This window comes from Sylvia atricapilla, chromosome 1, assembly GCF_009819655.1.
Source record: "Sylvia atricapilla isolate bSylAtr1 chromosome 1, bSylAtr1.pri, whole genome shotgun sequence".
Taxonomy (NCBI): Eukaryota; Metazoa; Chordata; class Aves; order Passeriformes; family Sylviidae; genus Sylvia; species Sylvia atricapilla.
The window spans coordinates 105,188,063-105,202,759 of record NC_089140.1 but is presented as its reverse complement, the minus strand read 5'-3'; the positions used below and the strand labels follow the sequence as shown (position 1 = coordinate 105,202,759).

Here is a 14,697-nt window from a genome sequence, read left to right as displayed (position 1 = left end):
CTGAACATTTAGTTACTGTGCTATTAATATTGGAGCCATCTTTACACGTCTCTTCTACCTCATTCTTTATATACATACATCATATGCAGTGAAGAGAATGCAGTGCACTCTGTAGTGGTAGCTACTCTCCACACTATTTCATCATCTGGTAGCAGCTGCTTGTCTGTATTGCACTTTTTGTAATTATGTGTTTTGTAATCCTATTGCCTTTGCCCCTTAATACACACACAGGAGAAGCAGCCTTTATTCTTGTTTGAATTGGGAAGAACTTAGAGGTAGACTAAAAAGGAGCTAACTGTGCATTGCAGAGCTGCCTTACTTTCTCAAGCAGTTAGAAATGCTTGTAGGATAAATAGTCCCAACGTGGAGGGGAGGAGGGTGTCGCTACAGTGCTTACACACCCCTTACAGCAGCAATCTGCCCAGCTGTGGTGAAGATCTCTGCCTGCCTTGCTGCTGCTGGCTGCAGGTAATCTGTTGTTGGGCATAGACTTGGAGTATCAGGGAGGAGTGCTGTAATCATGTGCTTTTACTCCAGGCCTTGCAGAGCATGTTTCCCTGTGGAAAGAGTAGCTTTCCTTTTAACTTCTTTGGTCATCACAGGTGATGTATATCAATGCTTGGGCATCTGATTTAACAGTAAGTAAGTCTTCATGTCCCAAAGTAATGTCAATTAAAAGAAAAGGGAAAGCAGTTTTTCTGACATTGCAGTAGGATACTATATACTGCAGACATAAGACTTCTGTTTCTGACTCTGCTGAGGTGTTCTTGTCACCTGCCTGCAGGGAGTCCCACTTTAGTTCTCAGTGACTGAAATACCTTGCAGACTGTAGTATTTTAGTAGTGTTAAAATAGCGGGGGGTTGGTTAAAAAGTGTTAATAGATGTGTTCAGGGAAATAATTTTCAGACCACATGAAAATACTGACAGTAAAGCATATTTTGTGTACTGTAAATATGAAATAGGATTAGTCCCAGCTGCTTTTCCACTTTCCCTTCCCTGCTGTAGCACTTCCCCTTCAGTGTTGCAGTATGACAGAGTTGTGACCAGTCTGGTGCATTGCTTCCATTTGTCTGCTTTAAAGGAAGCAAAACTCAGCAATAAGGGTATTAAAGGTGCAGATAAATATATGAAATCACAGGTTTTCTTTATAACATTATAAGAACTGCATATGACTTTAAAGGCTCAACATGGCTTTAAAATGGCTTCACCAAAAATCTAGATGAGCTTAGGCTTTGCAAAAACCTTTTGGAAAGCTGCATCTAAAAGATGCATTTCAGAATTCCAAAACACTTCAATTGAGAAACTATCCCTCCTCTGAATATCATCAGTCTCCATAGTATACAGATCACTTAAGATGAACAGGTGGTCAGTAATGAAAACAATGAGTCCTACACATTTGGGAATAAATTACTGCATTTTTACAGATTTTTAGACTTGTGCTAATATACTGTTGCTTAAAGGCATAAATACTGTGATGTTAAGAAGTGTTTTGTTCTTTGTTGGATTCCATTTTGCGGAAATACTTGGCTATAACATTAGCAGGATACCTTAACCTAAAATTTAGGGTTGAACTTTCTGCATTAGACTTGCAGCAGTCTGGATGCTTTAATGGCAGGATTATCAAACACATTGCATTTATATCCTGAGTGGTGATTTAAAATAGGCTGTAAAAAGCTCTTGCAGAGCAAATGGGTAGCCAAAAGGCAGAAAAAAAGACAAAAAATTTGAGAGAGGTTAAGGTTTGAAGTTGGAGAGTAGTAATCCTGATTTTTGATGCCTTTTAAAAAGCATGTCACAGTCCCACAAATTGCACTTTCCTGCTCCCCTAAATATGATGACACTGCTGTGTATTGCCCTTTGTGTTCAGACTATAATGTATTTAATAATAATATTCAAGCAGGATCTTCATTTGTTCAATTGCTACTGAGAAGAAAAGCAGACAGGGTTAAAATGGTGTCTGTGTTGCAACCATTGCCATGCTGGGTGCTAAATTAATACTTGAATATTTCAGGCTAGCAGCTAGTAGATACATTTCTAAAATTATGCTCTTCATGCCCTCCTTGGGGTAAGGGAGTAAAATCAGTGTGAATAAAATGAGGTGCAGATCAAGTATTAGAACACTGAAGTTTAACATTTTTTGTGGTAGTATATATGGCATTCATGTACAGTGCCAAATTCCATTGCTTGGTCTTCAGTCAAACATTATGGGAAGGTACAGATTTCAATGAGAATCACTCCATCAGTATTGTTTCTTCAAAGACTTTTTTATTTAAAGTTGCTTTGAAGTAAGACTTGTAGATCAGCCTTTTTAGTGGCTGGAGTTACTTCTGCATTCAGTATTTTTAGGTCCCATCAAAGCAACTTGAGTTCTATTATCTACCAGTCCCATCTTGCTAGATTTAAGTGGCTTTTTTGTTTTGTTTTTTTCCATGCAGGTACTGCTCATTATTCACCACGAGTGTGGATCTGAAGAAGAGTTAATTACCTCTATTTTTTTGAGTATGTTTATACTTCAGATACACACAACGTAGTCTCCTTCCCTATTAGATTCTTAGAAGGTAGTTATCAATTTTTTTCTAGTATCCTTCTTGTGGCTTTAACAGTTATGATCAGTAACAAAATAAACTATTCCTTACATTTTGGGCAACTGCATGCCAGTCAGTTCACTTAGAACCTCCTGGAGGTCTTTCGCATGCCAGACTTTTGAAACTGAGTGTGTATTTGTGGAGGTAACTATGTTAAAAAGAACTCTTCTAATAAAACTTAGGGCTTTCTCATTCACTGGACTTAGAAAAATAAGTATTTATGTAGGTTTGGAAATCAGTTACATGAGCTGAATTTGCTACTTCTGTTCTAAAATTGAGTTTGCGCTGCAGTTCTGGGGGAAAAAATCTAGTTGGGAAATTGTAAGACACTTTCACATTATTTTTAGATATAGTTAGGTTACTGTATAAATTACTGTATAAATAACATCATATTTTATCTGTTGTGCTCATTTTTAAAAGCTAGCTGAAGTTTCCTTCTCTAGCAAAGCAACTGCTAAATTCTGTGAAATCTGCATAAATTCAGTGTCTAGAACAATAATTTGCCACTTCTGTTTGTAAAAGTACATCTTGTATATGGTTTAGATAAGTGTTTGTTTTATTTAGGGTTGGAAAAAGGAGAGAATCTTGGCTGAATATCCCGATGGAAAGATAATAATGGTTCTTCCTGATGATCCAAAGTATGCACTTAAAAAGGTATGGTGAGAAGGACTGGACTTGTATGGCTTGCTTTGGTGTTTCTATATAATTAATGAGAATGTTCATAGAAAAGTTTGTTTCATTTACATGTGAACAGTTAAAATTTGGCTCAAAGCTGCAGTGGTTCTGTTCCCTTTTCCACAGACAGATCAGATACCTCATTGTTAAGCACTGCTGCTCACTCTCTTCATAGAGAGGCAGAGCCTGGGCACAGCTGGGAAGACTGCTTAAAGTTTGGCGTTGGTTTTGTTTTTTAAATATCCTTGCAGAATGTCTGATAGATATTTTCTGTAATATAAACTTCTCATTACATTTAAATGAACTGAAATTTATTAACTTTATAACACAGCACAAATATGGCATCATTCTCTAGGTGACTTTTTGATAAAAACAGAATCAGGTGGGAAGTGACCTCAAAGTCATCTAGTCCATTGCTATGTCCAATGCAGGATTTGCTCTGGTTATGGTGCATTTGACAACTTGCAAAAAATTCTACCATTAGAGGTTTGTCTGACCTCTTCAGACTGTATTACAGTGCTTCGCTAACCATAACATTAGGAAACTTTCTCTGAATGTCTTAAAAAGACTCTCCATACTGCGATTTGAGCTCATTAGTACTAATCATATTGCCATAGCTATAGAAAACATCTTTCTTTTCCTCCTTGCAGCAGATTGTTTGTTCAGCAGCCTGAACAAAATAATTTTTTTACCTTAAGGAGATTGACTGGATGTGCTGGTTTTTTTAGTTTATACTCCTAAATGGAGCTCCTTTAGAGCTCCATTCATTGTCATGCTCTTTTCTAGCTTATCTCCATTTGTTGCATGACTCGTATCTTTCTTGAAGCTCTAAAACTGGGCCCAGCACACTAATGGGGACTTTGAGCAGTTGGGTATTTCAGTGTCCTGCTGGCTAGCCTGTATTCATACATCTTAAAACTCTCATTGTGGCCTGGCACTGACTCTGCTTAGCTGGGGATTTGCTGTTAGGCTAATAGGGACTTTTTCCAGTGTCCCTGTCACAGGGTCACAGAATGGTTGAGGTTGGAAGGGACCTCTCGAGGCTGAATTGATGCCCAAGACAGCTCTTGCCGCTGGTGTGGCTGTAGTGGGTTCCTTTAGTCCGAGTTACTGAATTAAAAAGAAACTACAAATTTTCACATTTGATGCAGATAAGTTTATTTTTTTAGTTTTCTTTTTCTGGTGGGATTATCTTAATTTTAGTACATTTGTTGCACATTCATTTTTTTAAATATAATGGCTGATGAAAAAGAAGGAAGACTGTAGCAAATTAAGTCATTTAGGATAAGAGTTCTCTAGTTCTGTTCAGCTGAAGTTGATAGAATCTTACAGCTGTCATAACCATGGATGCCTGATTTCAAAGAATAGTTTTACTTGATGTTTCAGATAATTGAACGTGTCATTAAATAATTAGTACCTGAAGGTTAGGTGAGAATAGAGAGTAACTCATAATATACCTGTTAAAAATTATTTTAAAGCATTTTTAACACGGTTTTCTTTACTGTGCGAGTGCCTGTGCATTGGAACAGATTGCCCAGAGAGGGTGTGGAGTCTCCCTCACTGGAGATATTCAGGAACTGTCTGGATGCAATCCTGTGCCATGTGCTCTGGGATGGCCCTGCTGGAGCTGGGACCAGATGTGATACCTTCCAACCTGACCTGTTCTGTGATTCTGTGATACTCACAGCATCAGTAATCCTCCTTTTGCATTACTACTGTAACTACAACATGCATTCAAGAAGCTTATGCCATTTAATGCACCATAGGTGAGGGCACATTTTTTGTCTTACAGGAGACGAGGGATGATAGAGGTTGTTCCAATGTCCAGATGCAGGTTCAGGAATCCCTCAGTAAAAAATCAGCTCAAGCATATGCTTTCATTTACATTCATGCTGGAGTTTATCTGTTTCTTCTAAACTTCCTAATACTAAACAAAATATTATTTTTAGTTTAAATTGCTCTTTGAAAACCCAGTGGAAGAGTAGAAAGCTGAAGGAAAGAGACAACAGTTACTCCTTTAAAACAAATGCCTGTATTTTCTACTTGTCTTGGCGCTGTGCCTGCTGTCATCTGCTCAAAACCCTTAATGGATTGGTTCTTTCAAGACTTCAAAAATAGCAAAAAATCTTAAACTGCTTGAAGTTTCTTTGTATGTCTGATTTTCTTCTAAAATATTAGAGCTCACAGTTTAATTATCTTCATTCTCTCTATTAGCCTTTGTCTAATGAAGTTTGGACTTAATGGAAGCTGACTGAGGGGTCTCTACTCTTAATATTTCCTGACTGTTACTATTTAAAGAACATGTATGCAGATGATGTGTTGCAGGTTACTTAGGTTGATCCTTAACTTCTGGAATAGCTTTCAGTGTTCTGGATGCCCTAATATATTTCTGAAAAATCTGTGATTTTAATGTAAATTTATAAAAATGTGCATTTATACATGTTTCTTACACAGCATTTAAAATTATTTTGACAGGTTGAAGAAATCAGAGAAATGGTAGACAGTGACTTGGGATTTCAGCAAACTCCTCTCATGTGCTACTCTAGAACTAAAACTCTTCTTTTTATTTCTAATGACAAGAAAGTCATTGGCTGCTTAATTGCAGAACATATTCAGTGGGTAAGTGATTAAATTGAAGAGAGATAATCTGTGTCAGTGCTTAATAACTGTTTTTTCACAGCAAATTAGTATTCTGTGTATGCCTGTTCCACAGAGGAACAGGGTGATTGGGCCATTCTGAAATGTAGTTATTCAGTTTTGTGTGGTTGACACTGAGCTGAGACACATGAATGGTGTCATACTTGGATTTCTGCTGGGTAGGGAGTTGAACATGCTTGTTGTTAAGCAAGATCACAGAACCAGAGCTCTGTAACAGCAAAAGAAGAAAAATTCCACCCCTCAGCTGCAGCAAGCTTTTAGATGATGGGGTCTGTCTGAGCCAACATGGATGGAAGAGTGGATGATGCCTCTGTATGATTGAGTTGGATCACCACAGGGTCAAACAGCTCCACAGGAAATAAAGGCAGAAGTCAGAACTGCACTGGAAGGCATGACAAGAAGTCATTGCAATACTAATCACTGATGTCACATAATCTGTCTGTTCATTCCAAATCCCATAGTGTTTTGTACTGTCTGATACTTGGGAGTATCAGACAACAAGCAAAAACAATCCTAGCCAAAGCCAGGGAAATGGATGCAAACACTTAAATAGAGATGGTAATAAGAATTTGATTCTTTGTTGCTGTTATTTTAAGTGAGATAAACTTTAGAGGGCTTTTTTAAAATTTAATCTTTTGTCATCTGCTTGATTTTTGAAACTGTTAGGAGAAATTAAATGAGGCTGAAAATACAGTCCTTTTGGTAAGGTATTTTAGCAGCCAGCTATGTTTAACTGAAATAAATTAAACAATAATTATCTTCTTCAGTCATTAGTGGTGCTTTTATAAAGTGATGAATGTTTTTCCCATCATCTGCAGGGCTACAGAGTTATAGAAGAGAAGGTTCCAGAAGTCAGTTCAGAAAACGAGAAGGTCATATTTGAGAGACAGAAAGCATGGTGCTGTTCAACCTCTCCAGAACCTGCCATCTGCGGGATCAGCCGGATCTGGGTGTTCAGCATGATGCGCCGGAAGAAGATCGCTTCTCGGATGATTGAGTGTCTCAGGTAAGACAAAACCACCCCTCAGCCACACCTGGTTTAGACAGAACTCAGTGCAAGACATTGACGGCTTTGTGTGTCTCAGGCTTGTATTTCCAACCTGCTGGTGGTGCTGAGGATATGGATTTGAGCACAGCTGACAGTTGCAGTATTACCTGGAGCTCAGAAACTAATGTCAGTACTTTACAATAGTTTGTCTTTCACAGAAATCTTTGAGTGCAATTGTAGTGAGTCACCCTGGCAGACTCCCGGGGGAAATTCCTCCACAGTAATTATGAGTTAAAGACAGAGGACTGTCTTTGGTCAAAGTGTGAGATTACCGATGGATTGGGACTCAGGCATTGGCTGATTGTCCATTCCTTAAAGGTACAAAGAAGGAGGCAATAGAGACCCAGTGCATGAAACTATATGGTATAGTCTGGTGGTTTCCAGCTGTTGTTTTGGTTTTATATATACTCAGGTTCCTTATGAATATTTTTGGCCTTACATTTTCGATTTCCATGGAGCTTTAGTAGCCAATGGTGAGTATATTCCAGCTGAATGCTAAGTGCTACATCCATAAAAAGGACTCAAACGTCTGTGCTATTGTCTAGATAAATGTTAAAAATGTTGAATCTCCAAACCTTAGGTTTCTTTCCAAGAAGTTTAAATGTCAGTTCTGAGTAATGGCAAAAACTGCTCAAATCTAAGGACTGCTGGGGCTATCAGGTTTGTGCTTCCCTCATCTTCTTGGAGTTTCTAGAACAGGCACTGCTGCCTCGGCCAGTCCTCACCCTCATGGGTATTTCGAGAGCTCAGCAAAGCTGTTCTGCCCTGCGCAGTTCATCTTGCTCAGTTGGTGGAGCAAGTCATGATGAAGGTCATGTTTTGGCTGACCTACTGACAGCAAATCTGTGTTCAGATAAGCATACTAACTTCATGATCTACTTATGTTTTTGGCAGATTTTTAATAGTGTGTTCTGTAGCTTCCTGGGAACTGTTTTTAAAGGAAAGATTTCTCTGCCAAAGTGATGCTGGAGTTGCTTCCTCAACTACCTGCCCTAAAGGATCTTCAGAATCAATTTTGACTGTTTGTTACAGCTAGTGAGGCCTCAGATTTCCACTTAACTGTGCACTGCACCTCCCCTTTGGTGTGCTCTGGTGCTTGCTTGGCCTCCCAGTAGCTCATTGCTGTGTTCACTAAAGAGTTTTGCGTTATTCTGGTGCTCCATTGGTTTGTAGAAAGGTCCAATGAGCTCTAGAGCTGGTGTGGATGGGGGAGCCCAGGAAGTTGCAGAAGGTAAAGGAAAGGTGTGACACTTACTTTGAGATGGCAGTAAGCAGTTAGATATGCTCAACTGCCAGTGAAACTTCAACCTGAACATTTTCCATAGCAGAAGATAGTTGGAACAGAATGATTTTGGAAACCAGCTAGATCCTGACTTCAAAATGTTGAAGCATTGTAACAGACTGAGGTCCATTTTGAGACTGTCTGCCACAGTTCATTTAGGCTTTCACAGTATACCTTGGAGTCACAGAAATCCAGTCAGTCTAAAGAACCTTGCAAAATCATCTTCCTGAACACATGAAAGAGAAGAGATTAAAGCTGGTAGTAATTAAAAAGGATTTTCTTCCTATTATTTCTTCCTCAGTATTTAACGGCGATGTCCATGTATGAGTGAAACTCATGCTTGCTCTTCAAGTACATTTATGATTATTTTATAGAAACTAAAAAAAGAGGCTTAAGAGGATTTTTTTTTCTGTTTCTAAGGATAAATGTTACCTCCTCCTTCCCCCAGTCAGGGTCTTAAAGCCTGAATTCAGTTTTCCAAAATTGCTCACATAGCCAGCCAGAGAAGTAGAATGGTATCCCTTGATTCTCACTCTTCCTTCAAGACTAAAACATACAGGAAATAGTCTTCATGAACAAGTTAAGCAAATAGATTGTTTTCTTTCAGTATAGTTTATTAGTGAATGTGTATTTAGGAGTTGTGCCTTGAGATTGGTCCCCTTGAGGCCCCTCCATAAGCACCCCAACTTGTTTTGTAGCTTGTTTTCATTCCTGCTGATTGTAGTCACAGCCCTAGCAGTCTCTTTTCTATTAAAAAATATTTGGAATTAATTCAAACTTTTTATTTTTAACTGTGAATTTGAAGTCTTGATGCAATTGTTCTGTGCAAACTTTCCTTCTAAAACAGCAGACCCTTACAAAACCCCTCCCAGAGCAAGTGATCCTCCTTGCTCTTTGGAAGGAGGACATAAATCCCATGAATAGAGCCATCTCCTCCTAACAGAACTTCTTCCTGCTGAGTATCTGTGCCACTTAATTAATGGTTTGTGGCCTAACAGCATAAATATTTTTCATTATTCCCTAAGGGTAATTATCTTCTTTTTTTTTTCCCTTTTCCCCTCTTTTAAACAGGAGCAACTTCATATATGGCTCATACTTAAGCAAGGAGGAAATCGCTTTCTCTGACCCCACTCCCGATGGAAAGCTCTTTGCAACACAGTACTGTGGCACTGGCCAGTTCCTGGTATACAACTTCCTCAATGGACAGCACCAGACTTAACTGCTCTGCAGGAATTCCATTTTTATTGGAGACTTCTGCCCAACTGCATAGAGTAGGTACAGACCTTCAGCAGAAGCCAGGGCCATTTTTATTACAGTGAACTCAGGACTGGTAACAACCAAACGGTTGTACTATTTTATTAAAAATTGTAAACAATGCAGTAATAGGCTAACTTTGTTTTTTTAAAAGAAAGATATTTTATTAACTTTTGCAAAAGTTTGATTGTATTTTATCTAGTTAGTCATGTTTACATGCAGCAGAAAATTGTTCATAGTGGACTGTAAACTAATGCAAAGACTCTAGTCTGGCCGACAAGTACATGCTGAAGTTCTTACTGAGGTGATATACCAGTGCTTCCCAGTACTGGAGCGCTGGGCTCCTGCCCCAGCCCCCACTGCCAGCACTCGCCTGACACAGCTCCAAGGAGGCAGGAAGTGTTACAGTGCAGTCACTGTGGGCAACAACCCTCACAGGCTGTACGGTGCCTTGTGGGGTGCCCCTGTACCCTGCTCCATGTCAGGGCTGCTCCCTGGCAGCAGCACTGGAATCTTCTTGTGGCCTCAGTCCCCTTCTCCCCCAGATTAGTTTTGGAGTAAAAGGTGGAATGAAAAGCCCAAGGACTGGTGTAACTCGTCATTCTTCAAGTATTGTACTGAGTATATACCTTTGTTAGTAGACTTCACTTTGATACTTGTCACTCCTTCATAAATCTCTCCTCTTTCAAAGGGTTTGTATGTTGAAAAACTGCTGTGGCCTTTCTTGATCTGTACATAATGTAGATACATTAAAAATAAAATACTTGATAGCTTTTTTAAAGTTACTCTGGATAATACCAAGTGTGAATGAATCTTTAGTGTATTTCATACTTTCCTTGGTGGGAAAAACAACATGCTAAAAGATCAGTGCCCCCAGGAGCTCTGGCTCAAAATCATCCTGATACAATGTTTATAGTAAGGGGAGGGGGCATACTTTCTGTCTTGAATCAACAGTTTAAAACCTTAATGGCAGATGGGAAATTTAGTTAAGGTTATAGGTAGGGTTTGTTTCACTTTTGGAACCTATGTGCAGTCAGGTTGTACTTGTTTATGGTGTGCTATCCTTAGCCTTGGTCTAGAGCTAAAGCAAAGACCTTGCATCACATCCCAAACAATGCTCGAGTACTTAAAGCTGGAGTAGCAGAAATGGTGGTGAATTCTGGGCTGCAGAGGCTGTTTGGTTCCAAGCTGCCAGGTGTAATTTTCCAGGGGATTGTGAGCAGCCTGTAAAAAGCTTTGTCAGAAAAGTAGTGCAGGTGCTCAGGAACTCTAGAAGTGATCCTCTGTGGGGGGCTCAGAAAGCAAGGCAGTCTGAAATGGTAACTTAATATATTCAAATTTAATGAAAGCACATTATAAACATACCATAGCCACAACTTCAGACAGTTTCAGTTCATAAACAATAACATGAGGTAGACTGACTAGTGAAGCTAAATTCACCAAGTTTTTGGTTAAGAAAACTTTACACTAGGAAAGCAATGTTTTTAACCCTCTTCCAAAAGTCACAAAAAGCAATTACATAAGTTAAGCAAAAAGCATCTGCATATGATTCTTTAAATCTTAGTTTACATTCAGTTTTAACCTGCGAATAGACAAGAACATCTACAGGTAAAATATTATGCTGGCCGATTTTCATACATTCATAAGAATGGCCTTAATGGCAAGGCTTAAACCAAAATGGAATAGCAGTTGTGTGCCTGTCTACCAAAGCTCTCCTTGCCAGGAAGTCACAGGCAGCCAGTTCAAAGTGTTCCATGGGCCAGGCCTGTGCTGTTGGGGCTGGTGTAGTGCACTCTGGCCAGAGTGTTACCAAAACTCCTTGCTTCCATAGGGGGCAGCACTAAGGAAATGGGTTTACTATTAGCTGGTAAGGGTAGACAAATACACTGATTTTCTAAAAGCACTCTCAGCCTTCAGGATGATTTTGCTCTGCTCTACCAGTGGGCTAACTCCTCCTAGTAGTCTCAGCACCTGGAATATTAAGATTTAGTGCAAACATCAAATACACGAACAAAAAAGGAAACCATTTTTGAACATGTAATACCTGACACTTCTCTACACCGTGCTAAGACTGGGGGCTGGCCTTAAGCCCTCTGGCAAAATCAGAGCTACTGGAATACATTCAGGCATGTAGCAAACGCTTCAAGAATCATCTTTTATATCCCTACTTCTTCCCAGTGTTAAAATAGGTAAGGCAGGTTCTATCTGAAGAAAAACAAAAAAGAAATTTGCTGAAAGGCATTGTTCATGAGAAATTTGCTAAACTTACCGCATCGGAAATAATGCTACATCAAAACAGACATATGCAATCCATTTTCCTTTGGCCTCTGTCAAATATATTATGTTGATTCATCTGTAAACATCTCCACAAGATAAAGTTGCTTCATTAACACTATGCCTTAAAAAAATGCAGCTTTGGCAGGTCCTTCTGACTGCAGCTTGGGTATAAAGATGGATTGATTTCATTGCTTTTTGGGGAGTAAACTCTGATTCCTGAATAGCCTTTAAAAACACTCTGCATTTCTCTTATTGATAATGGGGGTCGGGATTTGCAAAAAGATCATTGTTGGGGGCTATGCGTGTGTAAACCCCAGTGAGGCAACAACCTGCTGAGGGTGAGGGGAACAGAGCACTGCTACATTCACCCCTGACAGCCAAATGCTACGGCACCGAGTTAATTCCGGAACACCTTCCCAAGGATCAGTATTGTGGCTGGAAATGGAGCCCTGTGCCACTGCTGCAGAGCCAGTATTTACAGAGGTACACGGATGGATGGCGGTGTCAGGTGCTGTGTTCACACATCTCTGCTTCTGGAGAGTCCCTCCTGAGCAGTCCTAGCTCCCTGGGATTTCTCCCCTGCTCCCCCTGGAGCTACTGTAGAACACCTTGTTTCTCTTGGGTCCAGCTCAGGCACTGCTACTTTCCTGCACATTTCTTGTTGTGTTGCTTCATATAGGGACCGGTACACCTCAGAGCTGATCTCAGTTCTGCAGCCAACTGGAGTTGGGTGTAAAGGAAATGGAGAATGAGTTGCACAGTCCACGACAAAGGCACCAGACGGACAGGAGGATAAATTTCCATACGCAAAGGAGGATGGACCGCAAGTTTCCAAAGCGCTGAGGAGAGTGAGAAACTGAGGGAAGCTACTCTGGCCTCTGACTGAAGAGAGAGCAGCTCTGAGAAGCCTTTTGCTTCGGGCCCTGGAGCTGAGGAGGGGGTGCCTACTGGGGCAAAATACCATTGCTAAGGGTGCACAGTGCCTGCCATGCGGTTGCCCATTTGTTCAGGTTTAAGTAGTAAACTTTGAACACCTGTGGAAATTTTGCCAAAGACAGTTTCAATACATACACAATTACAAATTTTAAACTAACACTGCACAGAGAACAAGACTATTCCTTGTCATACAAATATCTATTTTATATTGTAGTTTCAAACCCCTGAGTATTCCTGTACCACAGCACAGAGCTGAAGAGACACGGTGGGCTCTCCTCCACCTTATCTTCAATAAATTCCACATGCTAGGGTGCATTTCATGTAACACATTCAAGCTTACAGCTTCAAGAGGAGAGCAGCTGCTTCCCCTAACTCAGCTGAGTATAAAAAGGATTCTTCTTTGGAAAACAACATCCTCTTTCCAGAGGACGGTTGATTAGTGTCGGTGGTTGTGAATGATGTGAAAATAACTGGAATCCAGGATCCTATAAATCGTAACTGATGTGGTAATTTTATCCCAAAGAATAAAGCTACTTCAGAATGCAGGGAATCCTTTAGAGAAGTCTAGATAAATATTGGTTGCACTTTGCTCCACAGTGATTGTACTTTTTAAAAAAAAAAAAAAAGTTATTTTTTCTTCGTCGGCGGTGTCTCAGCGAAGCTTATATGTGGCGTCCCGTAAGGAAGTAGAGTGGTTCATCATCACTGCTGTTTGCAGTTTGAAACTCATCCCGAAGTCGGAACTGCCACTCATCCTCCAACTCCAGCCGGACTATTGTCTGCCGTAGCGAGCTTCTGTCTTGACATATGACACACAGGGTGGCACCTTCAATTGAAAAGCCTGTTAGATTCCCAGGGTACAAATACAACTCACCTCCTTCACTGATTTAACTAGGATATTTTAAAGAAATCTCTGCTGTAGGGAGGAAAAAAAGTTGTGTTAGAAGGGTCTATCACCAACTGTCCAGTCCAGGCTCAGATCAGCCCTTTGAGCCCCAGCACAGAAATGAAGGTGTCCATTTGCAGGAAGGCACAGACACAGAGAAGCAAGCATGGGGTGTGGGGCGTGCTCTGAATCACAGGATGTCACTGCCTGACAGTCAGCCAGTGTTAATATGCAGCAGAGAGAACATTAACTGGATCTTTAAAATCTGATTGCTAATTAGGCCCAAATAATAAAGCCTACTTTTTTGTTTGTTTATTTCATGGGACATTTGGGTTTGTAGATGCTCAATGATGAAATTCTAAGCCAAACCAGTTCCAAAACTGACTTAAGAAAATCCTCTGACTTCCTTAAGTATGAGAGCTACCCTTGGTAAAGCAATCTAAGAGTCTGTAATTAAGTCTTCTGTGACTTAATAAATTTACAAACTTTGTTCCACCTGGTCACATGATTACACATGGTCATTTAATAAGCAGGAGAACTGGACACCTTCAGGACTTTCTGTGTTCTGTGCTCCAGCCCATGCACCTGGCACATGGGAAGTTTTGGTTCAGATCCCTCCTCTGCTGGACTGAAGCAGGGAAAGGCCCTTCCTTCCACCCACTGCCTGTTTTTTTGGGAAGAAGCCACCCCTTGCCCAAGGAACAACAAACTGCCCTCTCTGGCTGCATCAGCCCTGGGGACCTGGTGGTGGGCAGCACCATCTGCAGCATCTTTGTGCCTTCCCCCTCTCTCTCTCCCTGCAGGGCCCAAGAGGGCACACGAGCAAACTTCAAAATGTGGTTCTTGGAACCGGCTAAGGGTCATCCCTATGGTCCCCCTGCACATGCAGCATCCTCAGTCAGCACGAGAGGGAAATGGCTCAGCTGTGCCACCACAGCTGCACTGGAGCTCTGCAACACACTCATCACTGAATTCCTCTGGCAATTTGCTAATTGAGAACATAAAGACAAAAAGATTTTTATGAGGTTTATCAAGTTCTGGTGGGGCAGACCAAATCATCCTCCAGCTAAGAGCTGTCCTTATTTACAGAACTGA

General features: G+C 40.5%; 2 protein-coding genes across 10 annotated transcripts in view; one reads left to right on the top strand and one right to left on the bottom strand.

Annotated features, from left to right (window-relative positions):
* Positions 1-10,288, top strand: part of ESCO1 (establishment of sister chromatid cohesion N-acetyltransferase 1) — a 33,247-nt gene extending 22,959 nt beyond the window's left edge. Inside the window, exons 9-12 of one of the 2 annotated variants that reach the window (XM_066329678.1) lie at positions 3,151-3,240; positions 5,737-5,880; positions 6,738-6,925; positions 9,321-10,288. In XM_066329678.1, coding sequence (XP_066185775.1) covers positions 3,151-3,240; positions 5,737-5,880; positions 6,738-6,925; positions 9,321-9,468 — 570 coding nt within the window. In that variant the 3' untranslated portion in view covers positions 9,469-10,288. Of the gene's footprint in view, positions 1-2,436; positions 2,560-3,150; positions 3,243-5,736; positions 5,881-6,737; positions 6,926-9,320 lie in introns of those variants that run through there. The other variant, XM_066329686.1, reaches the window with a different exon arrangement.
* A 527-nt stretch (positions 10,289-10,815) lies between these two features.
* The window catches only part of GREB1L (GREB1 like retinoic acid receptor coactivator), a 132,335-nt gene continuing 128,453 nt past the window's right edge, over positions 10,816-14,697 (bottom strand). For all 8 annotated transcript variants that reach the window (XM_066329737.1, XM_066329764.1, XM_066329790.1 and 5 more), the window contains one exon: positions 10,816-13,542. In XM_066329737.1, the coding sequence (XP_066185834.1) occupies positions 13,379-13,542 (164 nt within the window). In that variant the 3' untranslated portion in view covers positions 10,816-13,378. The remainder of the gene's footprint in view (positions 13,543-14,697) is intronic.